Source organism: Perkinsus marinus, assembly GCF_000006405.1.
Source record: "Perkinsus marinus ATCC 50983 genomic scaffold scf_1104296961232, whole genome shotgun sequence".
Classification (NCBI taxonomy): Eukaryota; Perkinsozoa; order Perkinsida; family Perkinsidae; genus Perkinsus; species Perkinsus marinus.
Window position 1 is genome coordinate 9657 of NW_003205799.1, and position 13105 is coordinate 22761.

General features: G+C 44.4%; 4 protein-coding genes across 4 annotated transcripts in view; 1 reads left to right on the forward strand and 3 right to left on the reverse strand.

The window, feature by feature from the left end:
* The window catches only part of Pmar_PMAR016847 (subtilisin, putative), a gene marked incomplete at both ends in the record, with an annotated part of 3318 nt that extends 151 nt beyond the window's left edge, over positions 1 to 3167 (reverse strand). Inside the window, 9 exons of the mRNA XM_002772367.1 lie at positions 644 to 857; positions 927 to 1011; positions 1403 to 1582; positions 1666 to 1767; positions 1840 to 1927; positions 2010 to 2111; positions 2416 to 2548; positions 2794 to 2831; positions 3152 to 3167. Coding sequence (XP_002772413.1) covers positions 644 to 857; positions 927 to 1011; positions 1403 to 1582; positions 1666 to 1767; positions 1840 to 1927; positions 2010 to 2111; positions 2416 to 2548; positions 2794 to 2831; positions 3152 to 3167 — 958 coding nt within the window. The remainder of the gene's footprint in view (positions 1 to 643; positions 858 to 926; positions 1012 to 1402; positions 1583 to 1665; positions 1768 to 1839; positions 1928 to 2009; positions 2112 to 2415; positions 2549 to 2793; positions 2832 to 3151) is intronic.
* Positions 3168 to 4527: 1360 nt separating this feature from the next.
* Positions 4528 to 5638, forward strand: Pmar_PMAR016848 (hypothetical protein; the record flags this gene model as incomplete). Its single annotated transcript, XM_002772368.1, has 6 exons — positions 4528 to 4744; positions 4857 to 4965; positions 5047 to 5142; positions 5181 to 5323; positions 5417 to 5547; positions 5600 to 5638. 6 exons carry the CDS (start codon positions 4528 to 4530, stop codon positions 5636 to 5638), a joined length of 735 nt encoding a protein of 244 aa, XP_002772414.1.
* A 1876-nt stretch (positions 5639 to 7514) lies between these two features.
* Positions 7515 to 7918, reverse strand: Pmar_PMAR016849 (hypothetical protein; the record flags this gene model as incomplete). Its single annotated transcript, XM_002772369.1, has 2 exons — positions 7515 to 7522; positions 7555 to 7918. The coding sequence occupies 2 exons, from the start codon at positions 7916 to 7918 to the stop codon at positions 7515 to 7517; spliced, it is 372 nt and encodes a 123-aa protein (XP_002772415.1).
* A 65-nt stretch (positions 7919 to 7983) lies between these two features.
* Pmar_PMAR016850 (hypothetical protein) lies at positions 7984 to 11339 on the reverse strand (the record flags this gene model as incomplete). The annotated part of the gene is made up of 3 exons (XM_002772370.1): positions 7984 to 8558; positions 9003 to 9330; positions 10497 to 11339. The coding sequence occupies 3 exons, from the start codon at positions 11337 to 11339 to the stop codon at positions 7984 to 7986; spliced, it is 1746 nt and encodes a 581-aa protein (XP_002772416.1).
* Between the last annotated feature and the right edge of the window lie 1766 nt (positions 11340 to 13105).

The window sequence follows — 13105 nt, forward strand, 5'->3', positions numbered from 1 at the left end:
TAGTAGTAGAGAGTGTGATGGTCGTGGTTAAGACGATATGTCGCTGATAGTGATAGTATTGTTAGTGGTATGGGTATGAGAAAGAGACTATTGATGATAAAAGGATGATGAAACATATTATGATGATGAGTAGCCATATACAAGAGTATACTGGTGCATTGCAGTGTATGTAGTGTATCCATTATAAGGGTACACGGCTCCTACTACTACTCTACTAAAACACAACAACTCTTTCAATGACGTACATCATCATTATCATTTGCATGATAGTCCATTAAGATTACTAGAGTAAAGAACACTATTATGACTAGAGTAAAGATAATAGCATAATAATAATGATGATGAATGGTTGGCTACATGAGAATCTGATCTAATTGTTGTTTACGGCTATAAAAATAAGCGTTATTGTATTATCAGAGTAATAATATCCTCGATGATGATGATGTTGAAGTAGTAGTACTCACTGTTTCTAATACCTCATCATCATCTTGTTGTGGTGGTGTTAAACCCGTGGTGGTAGCAATAGACTGTTTATAAGTCTCATTACTACATGGATTACATTTGATTAAGGATCCTTCACAAATGGGATGTGGAAGTGTGTGAATGTTACAGTATCCACCACCACCATCATTAGGTCTGCTACCTGTCATCACCGACCCCACGTACTTATTGCAGAAAGCATCACCACAGATATAATCATCGTTCATGGTGGTGGTGGTGGAGATGATGATGTTAATTACTGATGATGATGTCTTTGATTTGTGAAGATGATCGTTCTTCTTCTTCTTGTTCTTGTTGTTGTTGTGTATGACAGTATTTAATGCTCTATATGCATTTAATATACCACTCGAGAGACACTAAAGAGATGATAATATTAAGCCCAAGTTGTTGTTGTTGTTAATAACTATTACTACTCACATCATTACCTTCATTTCTAGGTTTGGATCGGTATCCACTGAGTTCATTATTGCATTCTTAATATCAACTGGTGTTGCATAAAAATTAATTGATCTAATTAATGCAACAACACCAGCTACCATTGGTGCTGATTGAGATGTACCACTTTTCCATCCATACCTAATAATAATCTTATTCATTCATTATTATTATTATGATGATGATAACTCACTTAGAGCCAGGTTTAGTAGAGTATATAGATTTGCCAGGAGCAGCTAGATGAACTGTTGTTTTACCCCAATTAGACCAAGTAGTATATTTACCATCAGCATTAGTAGCACCAACACATATGATATTATCCAATTTAAAGGAACATGGTATACTTGTCTCAAGTGGATTATCATTATCAACTCCTTTATTACCAGCACTTGCTACATATACATGTCTAATGGACGAGTACATCATCATCAACATCATCATCATCCTTTCCCATCCCCCAACCTACCCATGAGCATTGCCTGCTTTCTGTATTGCCATCTTTATTGCATTATAGTTAGTAGTAGTAGTATCATCACATTTATGACATGTCCATGAGTTCTGTGATATTGTTGCTCCCATTTGTATAGCATAATCGAGTGCTCTCATTGCATCTGATACTCTACCAATTCCATCTGCATTTAGGAACCTAATAAACATAATAATAATACTACTACTACTGGTATTGTGTAGTAGTAGTTGATTATTACGTAACTCATTAAGTAATATTACTTCAATGGCATTATAGCAACATCCCAAGCAATACCAGTAGCACCAATATTATTAGACCCCTTTGCACCAATAATACCTCCTATATGTGTACCATGCCCATTACTAACAATAATAATAACATCAACAGCTACTACTAATGCTCATAACACGTGTATTCCTTCTCACTTGTATTACTCGTCCATAATGTTATTGGTGTTATGTACAAAATTCCATCCATATATATCATCAATAAACCCATTAGCATCATTATCAATATTATCACCTATCATTATAATCATGAATACCTCAAACCGTGTTTATCCTTGGTCATAGCATTACTATATTAGTATTAGTACTACTACTACTACCAGGTATCTCGTCTTTATTAATCCATATATTATCAACTAGATCAGGATGAGTGTAATCAATACCAGAATCAATAACAGCTACTATCACAGCTCCATCACCTATCATAATAATAATGATGAATGAGCTTGAGTCGTAATGTTTTATGCCTGTTGTCATGTTCCATGCCATATTAGATTTGATTATATCATGATACCATTGCTTTGGATATAGCGGATCACTGGGTGGATAGTGATTATTATCAATTGAAGCAGCCACATCAGTGGTGGTGTTAGTATTATTATTATTATTATCATCGGCAGAATTAGATAATCTCGTAGATATCTCGCCACCTACAAAACAAGATCTACGAAGATTATCATCATAATGACAATCATCGGATTCCAACCCGATCCCACCACCAACCTTCTCCATCAACGAATGAGTCAATGATGCAAGCCTCCAGTTTGATGATGACGATATCATTATCCTTATGTTCCATAGCATCATCATCATTATCACCATTAGAGCCAGTCAACAAAATTTCTTCTATTTTACTCTGTAGTGATACTAATAATTATCATTATAATATGGGCAACTTACAAGTAATTGACATAATTCTGTTGTTGTCTGCATTCTGCATTGTGATGTTGGTTGTATAATCTCAGCATCAATATTCGGAAGAGGCTATACCAATAATGATAATATCATCAACCTAGCTACTACTACTACCACCCAACAACAACTCACTAGTATATTATCAACACATTGGGCTAAGTCCAATAATGCTTCGCCCAATCCCACTTCCTTCTCATCTATCCTACGATTCCTCAGATCATAATCTGAATGGATCACAATAAGAATAATTCTAATAGTCCTGATGCATATAATATATTACCTCTAGTTGAGGAGTGTTCAAGGAGCCTCCTTGTACCACTACCATGCTCTGAATACACTATCACACGTGGTATCGTAGTAGTAGTGGCAGCAGTAGTAGTAGTAGTAGTAGTAGCAGTAGTAGTAGTAGTAGTGAGGCCCTCTTGCTCGCTTAGCCGAATACTACTGGTAGGAACTACTGTTGATTGTGTTACACTAATAGGAAGAGCGAATGTATGATGATGATGCAGGATCGAGTTGATGATGAAAAAAGGGAAAATCATACCTACACGAGATGGCATAGAGCCATATCATCAACGACAATGAGGGAAAAGCAGGAAGAGAAGCGAATAATTATGTAGCTGAATACCGGGCTACTACGCCCTCGAAGTCCTCAGATGACGATCTTGTTGTAACTGTTAGGAACCTACTACACTATGATATTGCACGAAGATCCTTTTTTGCTGCATATTTTCGTACGTGTGAAAGTTTCACAGTGAGACTGTCGTTAGTGGTATTCATTCTCAATATGATTATTGTATGTTACCCTACACGGAGCTTGTGGAGGGCAGAGTGGTGCAAAAACTCGACCGTTGTGCGGCTCAGCGCAGAGTACGGAGCTGTTAGTAGTAACACCCGCATTGGTTGACTCAACAACACTTGGGATAGCCATAATAGGTAATAAGGCTTCTTATCTTATCCATCTCAGCCTGAGGGCTGCGAGCCGTTTCATGCAACGAATAATGGGGTGAGATTCGTGCATACGCGCGCGAACACGTCCTCCCCAGAGAGTTACTAATTTAATGATAGTAGTGCAAATATCAAGAGTGTTATACTGTTATGAAATATGGGGTATCATTGAATACATACCGAGCTAGCACTTTATCATTTAGCTTCTTGAGCTTATCAGTAGAGCGCCATACACCATCATCTAGCAAAGCACGGTTGCCTTCTATCTCAACAATAACTCTCCTTGTTGGAATCCAGGGTGTGGAGGCCTTCGGGGGAGGTTCCGTAGTGTGTACAACTACACAATCACCAACTTGTAGTGGAGGTCCTGTAGCAGTCTCGTTGGCCATCGCTTTGAGAGTACGTTCACGACAGTCATGCTTATATTTTCTCCAAATAGTCCATTTGTCATCTGGAAGCTTACATTTTTCGCTGGTGTCGAAAGGAGAAATACCCGAACCATCGATAACCATGTCTAGCGGTGACTCACGTGCAAGTAGATTGGGGCTAGAGTTGATCTCATAAGCCGCACGAGAGACAGCCTCAAACCAAGTTTTCTCGTCAACAAAAGCAGCTGTCAAGAAAGAACGTCGCAGTCGTTGGTTGAGTAGTCGATGACGAGCTTCAACATGTCCATTTAGCCATGATGCAGAAACAGGTACATAATCGAATTGAAGAGAGGGCATAGACTTCGAAGCTGACTTGATGATACCAGCGTTGTCAGTCAGAATCTCCTGTAGTGGTGTGATGATACTCATCCTTCCACTTCGCTCCGCCGACACAATTATGTGATAGTGGAGACAATAGTAGCTGGCGTCTAGCCTAGCTATTCTACCCCCTTCACTTGATAATTTCTATGAGTTAGGCTTCCCATAAGCTGGTTCTACTTGTGTTATCAATCCCTGAAGCTCAGGGACATTCTACCGGGATCTGATGGTTTTACCTCGAGGACGTAATGAGAGGGGACAATTTGTTGCTAGCCGTCAACATCGTGGTCCAACTGCTGATATCCCAGCAGATGATCTGTCTGGAAATGCTTTGGTAGCTGGTGGTTCTTCAGCAGCTGTTTTCTCTCGTGTGGATGGTTCTGTGGATGATGCTTCTACTCCTCTTTCTGTCCCTCCAGTACCTACTTCACCTCAGAGGACAGGTGGGATGGGACAAGAAAGGGGTAATTCTGGTTATGTTCCCAAACAGTTCTTCTGTGAGCGAGTCTCATGCGTTGCTTGATCAGAAGGATGGTGGGAGTGTATCTTCTTCAGCCCGACCTAGTCCATCCTTCCCCTACCTACCCCTCGAACTACGGTCGATGTCGACCCCAGTGGAAAGACCGATGGTGGATTCGGTGGAACGAAGGTTGTCAGTGATGCAGTAGGTGTTGCTGTGACTGAGGCTATGAGTACCCTTGTCGATAGAATTGGGGCGAATGTTCGACCGAGTGAATACCAACAGGTACGGAGGCCGACTGAGTCGAGCATTGGAAGATGCCCGCGCTCAGAGGATGATGAGGACAGTCAGAAGACTGCTGCTTATGACGGTGAAGGAGAAGTGAGTTTACCCTCTATTGCTCCTAAGTTGACGAGTAGACGACGTCTTCCTGAACAGACCGAACTGGGTGGTCCGAATCAGGATATTGCTCTTGGTGATGCTGTTAAGGTAGCTCGGGCTTGGAAATCATCGAGCCAGTATCCGAAAATTGAGCTTTTTCGTGGAGATACTGATGCTAGAGGTATTCGTCAGTTTTTCTCGTTGGTTTCGACTACACAAGCTTATAGATTCGCTAATACAGCAGAGCAGTATTTTTATGCTTACCGGTTGTTAGATGGGAAACCTGCTCGTGTTGTTGATAAGCATATGAAGCACTTTCGAGATGCTTGCTCTTTTGGCGATTTGCTGAAAGAGTTTTGGAAGGTGCTTTATAATGAGTATTCTTCTTCGGGTGACTACTTTCAAGTGAGACGTCGCTTGATGACCCTTCGAATGTCGTTGGGTGGTAATGATTCAGTTATATCCCGATATGAAGACTACTGTGATGAATTTATGAACCTAGCCGAGCAGCTGTTGGATGATAATGATCTTGGAGAGAATGCTTACCGCAAGGAGGTAGCTGGGTATTTCTTACATGGTCTTGAGCCTGCTATTACGCGAAGAATCGAGCGAGACCATCAGCCTGGCGAGCTTGAGGTTTTACCCTTCAATCAATTGAAGCGTAAAGCTCGCTCTATCTGTGGATATCTTGCGTCCAAAAAATCATCGAGTTCATCCAGTGGTGGTGGCCAGGTTAATGAAGTCTCGGTATTGCCTAGTTTGAACCAGAATAGTGGTAAGACAACGTTGTACTCTCGGTTGGAGTTGAGTAACTTTCGATGCCAAAAGTGTCGTTCTCAAGATCATGCGACTTATGCATGCCAGGTCAAGATAGTACCTGGCCTGAGTGAGAGGTGCAATAAATGTGGTCTTAAACACCTACACCCTGGCGATGCTCTGAGATGTAAGGCCAGAGATGGTTCTCAAATGGTGTGCGTGAGATGTCGCCAGATCCTTTACCTAAGGAAGAGAGGGTTAAGATTTACCAGAATGCTAAAGCTGGTAAAACACCTGTCAGTGTGGTGCGTTCTGAGGCTTCGACTGAAAAGGCAAGAGTGGTTTGCCCATTTCAGTTTGTACCTCTTTTGCTGAGTCGACGAATCAAGATGCTCATGAAGGTGAAGGTTCGACTCAAGAAGGCAGTGCGTTAACCACTGAGTTATTACAAGGAGCAGCTGTTAATGCTCTGAGGTATGTAGATGTTCGTTTGGAGTTCTCTGATGTACGATCTCATTCTCGTCATGGGATTTGGGAAAGAGCACTCATTGACTCAGGAGCTGATTCATGCTTTGCTGGTGAAGGTCTAGCATTAGAGATTGAGTCACTTGGAGGTAGTTATAGGAAGCTATCATCCGAGTCTCTTATTGCTGTGACTTTAGCAAATGGGTCTATAGTCCGTCCGATTGGTTATCTTAGTGGAGTGTCTATCTGGTTTAATGATAGTACACGGGTTGATATGGACCGTATTTACATTATGCCTATTGTGAGTGGTTCGATAAGAAGTCTTATTGTTCCTTATAATCTGTTAAGTGAGCTAACGGTATCTTGGACTCTTACACCAGAAGGCGATACGACGATCATATTTGGTGAGTCTGCTAGACTCATATATGGATATTCTAAAGTAGCTAGGAATGAGAATCCTAAGTGTGCTATGGTGCTTCAGGATAAGGATAAAGATCGTCAAGAACATGCTCTACACTGTGGTTGTATTGGTACGGTTGGAGAGCTTCAGCGAGTGAGTGATCGATGTAGTGAGCCCAAGATACCTATTCGTTTGATTCCTGACAGTGCTGCCGTTGATGGTCGGCCAACGGTTGGTATACCGTGGCGAGAGTCTACCAGGCGACCTCCACTGAATTATCGAACCTGTTATGTTCGCGATAAGCGAACATTTGGTAGGCTTACTGCAGCACAGAGAGATCAGTGTCTGGCTGCTTTCAAGGTATTTGTTGACAAGCAGTTTGTTGTTCCGACGCTGCCCTGTATTACTATGAATTGCTTGGAGCAATGTTACCCCAAGAATGATGATGAGCTTTTCGACTGTGAACGACATATTGGGTGTTTGACCAAGCGGTTCATTCCTATGTTTCCGGTATATTTTATGATAATTATGTGATAGTGGAGACAATAGCAGCTGGCGTCTAGCCTAGCTATTCTACCCCTTCACTTGATAATTTCTATAAGTTAAGCTTCCCATAAGCTGGTTCTACTTGTGTTATCAATCCCTGAAGCTCAGGGACAGTGGGTAATGATAGAGCCGATGGGGTAGGTTGGCTGCTCGTTGTATATCAATGGCAGTCGGCGCACTAACAATAGGGTAACATAAGTGTAGATTAGTGATCTGACAGACCAAATTGATGGAGTAGAATTTACCGGTCGAACCATTGGGTGTTGTAGTCGTAACGTAAGGACCAAGGACATCCAAACTGGCTACTTGAAATGGTCGGTCAGGGATGACTATATCGTCGGATGTGGGGTTTTTGGGTTGTCTATCGCCAGGGTCGGTCTTGACGAGAGCACAAGTGACGCAGCTTCTAGAGGCCTTTTTAGCTGCTTCATCGAAGTCGATAGTGGTTGACCTCGGATCGAAATAGCACTTGAGGATAGCGGTGATCTCAGGACCACCAGTATGCTTGAGAAAATGACAGAACTCAGCACACTTATGCAGAAAATCGCCGTCAGCCAGTTGACGTCTACCATCTTCACTTAGGGGTAAAGATCTATAGGTGGCCAACATGTTAGAGGATAATTGAACAATGTCAAAATAGGGTGGTCGTTGTAGGGGTGCCACCCCTACAACCGTTACCACCCCTGAGGTGGTAACGGATTGGTGGGAACTCGTAGTGGTGGTTCAAGTCGTGGTCTTTTGTCACCGATCTCGTTGGTGTCTTCGTCCTCGTCACCACGCTTACGTATAATTCTAGCAACATGAACAGTGCTCATATCTGAGATATCATCATCAGACAGAATCTCAAGACTCACGCCGTCGATAGAATCACGATATTCAACCAAATCGCTGTAGAGGTCACATCTCGTGCCGGCATCAGCAGGACTCTCGGCAGACGCCACATAGTGAATCTCAAACTGGCGTCTCCCCATAAGGTAATGAATAAGCTCGATGGTTCGTTGAGGTAGAGTAGATTGCTTACCAGAAGTAGATACCTTACCAGAAGCTAGAGCAGCATTAGCTGTACGATTGTCGCCGTAGAGGATGATCTTCGAGAACTTCTTATTGGTATCGAGCTCGAAGGAGACAAGAGTAGAGGGAGCATTGTAGGCAGTAGTGAGTTCCTTCACGTTGATGTGCAAGGGTCGCTCTTGAATGGACCATTTCCAGCGGAAATTTTCCACTGCTTTTTGAATACAATCTGGTTGTCCTACATAGTTACCATCGCTCCTAAGAGTTCGGAGGAGTCGAACCAGACATGAACAGGTGCATCTGTATTGATGTACGGTGCATCAGAGTTGGAGGGTTGGTCTTTAACAGTTGTTGCCATCTTATGAGCAAGTCCATAGCCTTATCGTCCACATTATCGGTCCATTTGTGGTCGTTCAGAGCTCTTAATCTTGAAACTAGTGCAGTCAGGCAGTTCTTGATGATGAGAATGTGCCATGGTAATAGGTACTAAGCCTACCATAAAATATTGAGGAGTGATAGAGCTTTTTTATAGGAGACTGCGCAGGAGATGTCGAAGTCGACGGCATCTTTATACTTGTGGGTAGAAGTAGAAGAGAGTCACCATCATCGCAAAGCTCATGTCCGAGGACTAGTAAACCACTAGCATCAGGTCCGTTGAGGTCTTCGGTGGTTAGATACATACCGTAGCTTGCAAAGTGGGCCTTCACTTTCTCAATGTCTTCAGGCTGGCCACCAAGGCATAAGAAGTCGTCCATGTAGCTCACAAGTAACCCGGGGCAAGTACCGAGCCGTTCTAGTTCCCCGATGGCATGCGCAATGATGATCTCGAGGACTTGAGGATTAGTAGAATTACCATCACTCATGTAGGTGTAGGTCCAGTTTTTTTCCTTGTAGTTGATCTGACTGAGGGGTTGGACATTTGAACCGAGCTTGATGGATCTATAGGCACCCTTGATATCCATAGAATGAGCAGCAGCAGATGACCTATACTTGTTGATGATGCGAGGGATCTTGGATTGGCAGTCCTTGCTTGGGAACTTCTTGCTGGCCTTTTTAGCAAGTGATTAGTCTTTATTGTAGGCTGTATAGGTCTGACCGGCTTGCGACCAGTACGTGGATACCAATTTGTAGTGTAGCTGTTGATATCACCAATCCCAGTAGGTTGTAGTTTGCCTTCATTGATCAGGGCGTCGATGCGCTGCTCTGCTTGTTGACGCTCGTCAGCACTGGCTTTGATGAGGAAATAGTGAGTAGAAGGAACCGGTTTCGGCTGGTTGTCTAGAGCTAGCCGCAGTAGTTGGTCACTATAGTCAACGAAATACTCTCTGTTACCATCCTTATTCGAAAGGATACCAATAGTACACCATTCGTTGTTGTAGATGGTCTCGAGTAGCTGGTAGCCTCCGGGTGGTTCAGGGAATTTAGGTGGTGTGTAGCCCAGTGAATCGACGTCATAGGAGACAGCGTCGTCCGAGTCTTGTCTAGAGGCCTTGCCTTTGAGAGCGGCGATATGATGGCCTTCGATAGAGTCATCTGATGATGCCGTTGATGAAGTAGGCGTAGAGAGATCAGATGCAGTGGAGGTCGTGCAGTTGAATGTTGACCGTTTGGGACCTCGAGAAGGAATGGCTGTTGGGCAAATATATAGCTCCGACAATGATGAACCGATTGGGCTCGTAGTTGATGTCGAAGACGTGATGCCTGATGATCGATATTCATCCAATGAATGAGAGCTACAAAGAAATTTTGAAGCTTGAACCAATGAACCATTGATGTTGATGAGCAGACCGTCGGCATTGATAGGAAGAGTATCCATACCGAGGAGTCCATCAGAATGAAGTAGTAGTCCGTCGTTGATGATAGACGGTAATCATGTGAATGTTGAGACTTGACGGTTTCCATCGCAGATGGGAAAGTTGATCTTGAGTTGGTAGAGTGAACTCATAGACCGGGTTGCAGTTGCAGTGTCAAAAGAAATCTCACAGGGAATGAGTTGGCCGTCAGGATAATGCTGTAGTAAGGCCGTCGTAAGTCGCCAAGATATATTAGATCTTGTACAACCAGTGTCAGCAACGATGAAGAAGTTGCTGTCGGCACAGAAAGTAGACCTTAAGACCATGTCAGAACCAGGAGAGAGGTGATAGTCATCTCTCGGGTGTAGTAGTGAACGGGCTACGTCACTATGCTTGTACTTGCAATTATCAGCATAGCGGCACTGCCTGCGAGCTGTCCAGGCCAAGCGTATCCCTTGCTTTCGACAGAGTTTGAGAGTCTCGGGGTCTTCAACCCTAGGCAGTTTGGGATTAGGAGTGTTGGTGGGGATAGCAGTTGATACCGGAGGGGCCTCGTTTGAGTTAGCATTGCTGATGTAGAGCTTAGGATTGCAGCGGATATGGCTACGTAGGGCTTGCGTAAGCTGTTGGACACCATTGATGGCCGCGTAGTTATCGTCTGCAGTCTTTTTCAGAGTGGGATGGAGGCCTTCACGGTAGTGTAGGTTGACTTGACTGGGTTGTAGATGGAGGCCAACACTCGCACACATAGCAACAGCAGATTCGATACGGTCGCGTTTATCGTAAATGTTGATGTCAGAGAAGTATCTCATGACTTCCGCATGTGAATTTGACAGAGAGTACTTATGTTGAAGGTAGCCAAGTGCTTGTGATAGTGTTAGAATATAGTCGTTCAAGTAGAGAGTGGGGCCCATTGTAGTTTCCAAGTGGATCTGTAAGTTCCTCTTGACCGACTGGCTAAGACAGTTGGATAGATAGATGTACGATAATCGAGGGCCCAGCGCTGTTTGCTTCGCTTCACAGCGGACAAGACTCAAGAAGTAGTTGATACTCCTGTTATCAGAGTTCCCCTTGTATTGTTTCTTGTCGGGGCACTTGATATGGGAAACAGCATTGATGGCCTTTGTTGTATCAAGCGCCTTCTCCTTGTCATAGTTGTAAGATAGATCGCACCAGTACGCCACGTTGGTGATGTCGTTGTTACAAGGGTGTTGTTGACCTTGCATGAGAGAGGTCTGGGGCACTCCTTGAGGGCAGACCTGCACAGTGGGAGCAGAAGATGTAACCTGCTGTGGATGTACTGTGTTTGCTGGCCTTCGAGAGAGACTTGCAGCTTGAGAGTTAGGGCCTTCGGCGTCTATATAGGTGGAGAGGGTATGTAGCTGGCGCACGTGCAGTGGGCGTGCGCGTGTAGCTGGCGCACGTGCAGTGGGCGTGCGCGGACAGCTAGCGTTCGTGCATCGTGTGCTGCAACTGTGACGGCACGTTATGGTGACGTGACGCGGCGAGGGGGAGCGGGGGGGCGTCTCCCCGGTTGTGGGTTCCAGTCTCTCGTCTTCTCACGAGACTATTTCATAAGCCTTATCATGTCTGAGTTCGATACGTCAATCAGGGATAGCACGATAGAGGAGGATGCCTCTAACAGGGTACGTCGTAGATAGACCTTCTTACTAAGAGGTTGGCCTTCCATAGCAGTCTCTAACTCTGCGGCAGATAACCATAGTAGTAGTGAGGGTTCAGCAATACCGAGGACTTCAAGGAGCTCAGCCAGCGGGTTCTCCACCATGTTAGTAGTAACACCCGCATTGGTTGACTCAACAACACTTGGGATAGCCATAATAGGTAATAAGGCTTCTTATCTTATCCATCTCAGCCTGAGGGCTGCGAGCCGTTTCATGCAACGAATAATGGGCGAGCGAGACTCGTGCATACGCGCGCGAACAGAAGCCCTGCTAACGTGTGATTATGCTATACCGTTAGTATGATATCATTTCATTACGGTTCTACTGTGTTACGGCTGTTATATTGCTTCGTGCGAATCATGGTCTGTGCATGCGTGTCGTCTGTTATTCCTGCCTGAACGCGGGCGCGTCACACGTAAGGCTTTAAGGTTGGTTCTGAAGTTGATTCTCTGGATCTTCCCTTGGAGCCTGGACTTACGCACAGGGTCTAAGGTATATGGTTTTATTATTGTATACCCGCTAGTGGTTACGCTTCCATCAATAGCTGAGGGATAGTATATGGTATTTGTCGAGCGACAGATATTGAGTTCAATAATTTATGGTATTGACTAGAAGTGGTAAGAACTCTAATACTATGGTGGATTACACTGACCATACTATACCCGTGTCTAGGATTGCTCAGGGCAGGGGCTATGCCTTTCGTAAGGACCGTAAGAGGCGGTATGAGAAGTCAATTGGGTCTGCTTTGAGTTCGGGTCTTCGACACTCTGCTCACCCAGACAGTCTGCTTTGGATCGCATGACAACAGTCCAGATCCTCGCGGAAGCGCATACCGTGACGCGCTCGCCCACGAAGCTAGTTACCCTACGCGCCGAGCCTGTGTATTCGTGTGATGTTGTTGCTGGTGATCCTAACTGTTAGTGTGAAGTTTATTGACATTTTAGTTTATCATCTATCAGTTGCTGGTGAGCGTGCTGGCTCCTTTTGGTCCCATGACGTCCATCCCGGCCTGGTGAAGGCAGCAGTTCCGATCACACCTCCTCGAAGAAGCCAAGGTGGATGTAGCTTCCTGGAAGACTGTATGATCCGAGCTCTCTGGTGTGGACAACGGCATCACCTTGATAAGCGACTTCGGTTTTCCGAGGCATCACTTCTTCTTCGAGGCATCTGAGAGCTGTAGCTAAGGCACGTGTAGGACTCGTGTTCGATCTGTGCAGGGATCATAACGGCCTAGCTCTTGTCATAAAGACCTCATCTGCTCCCTCTTCGAGCTCGAATGCAAAGCCTGAGGGCGTAGCTGCTGCAGAGAA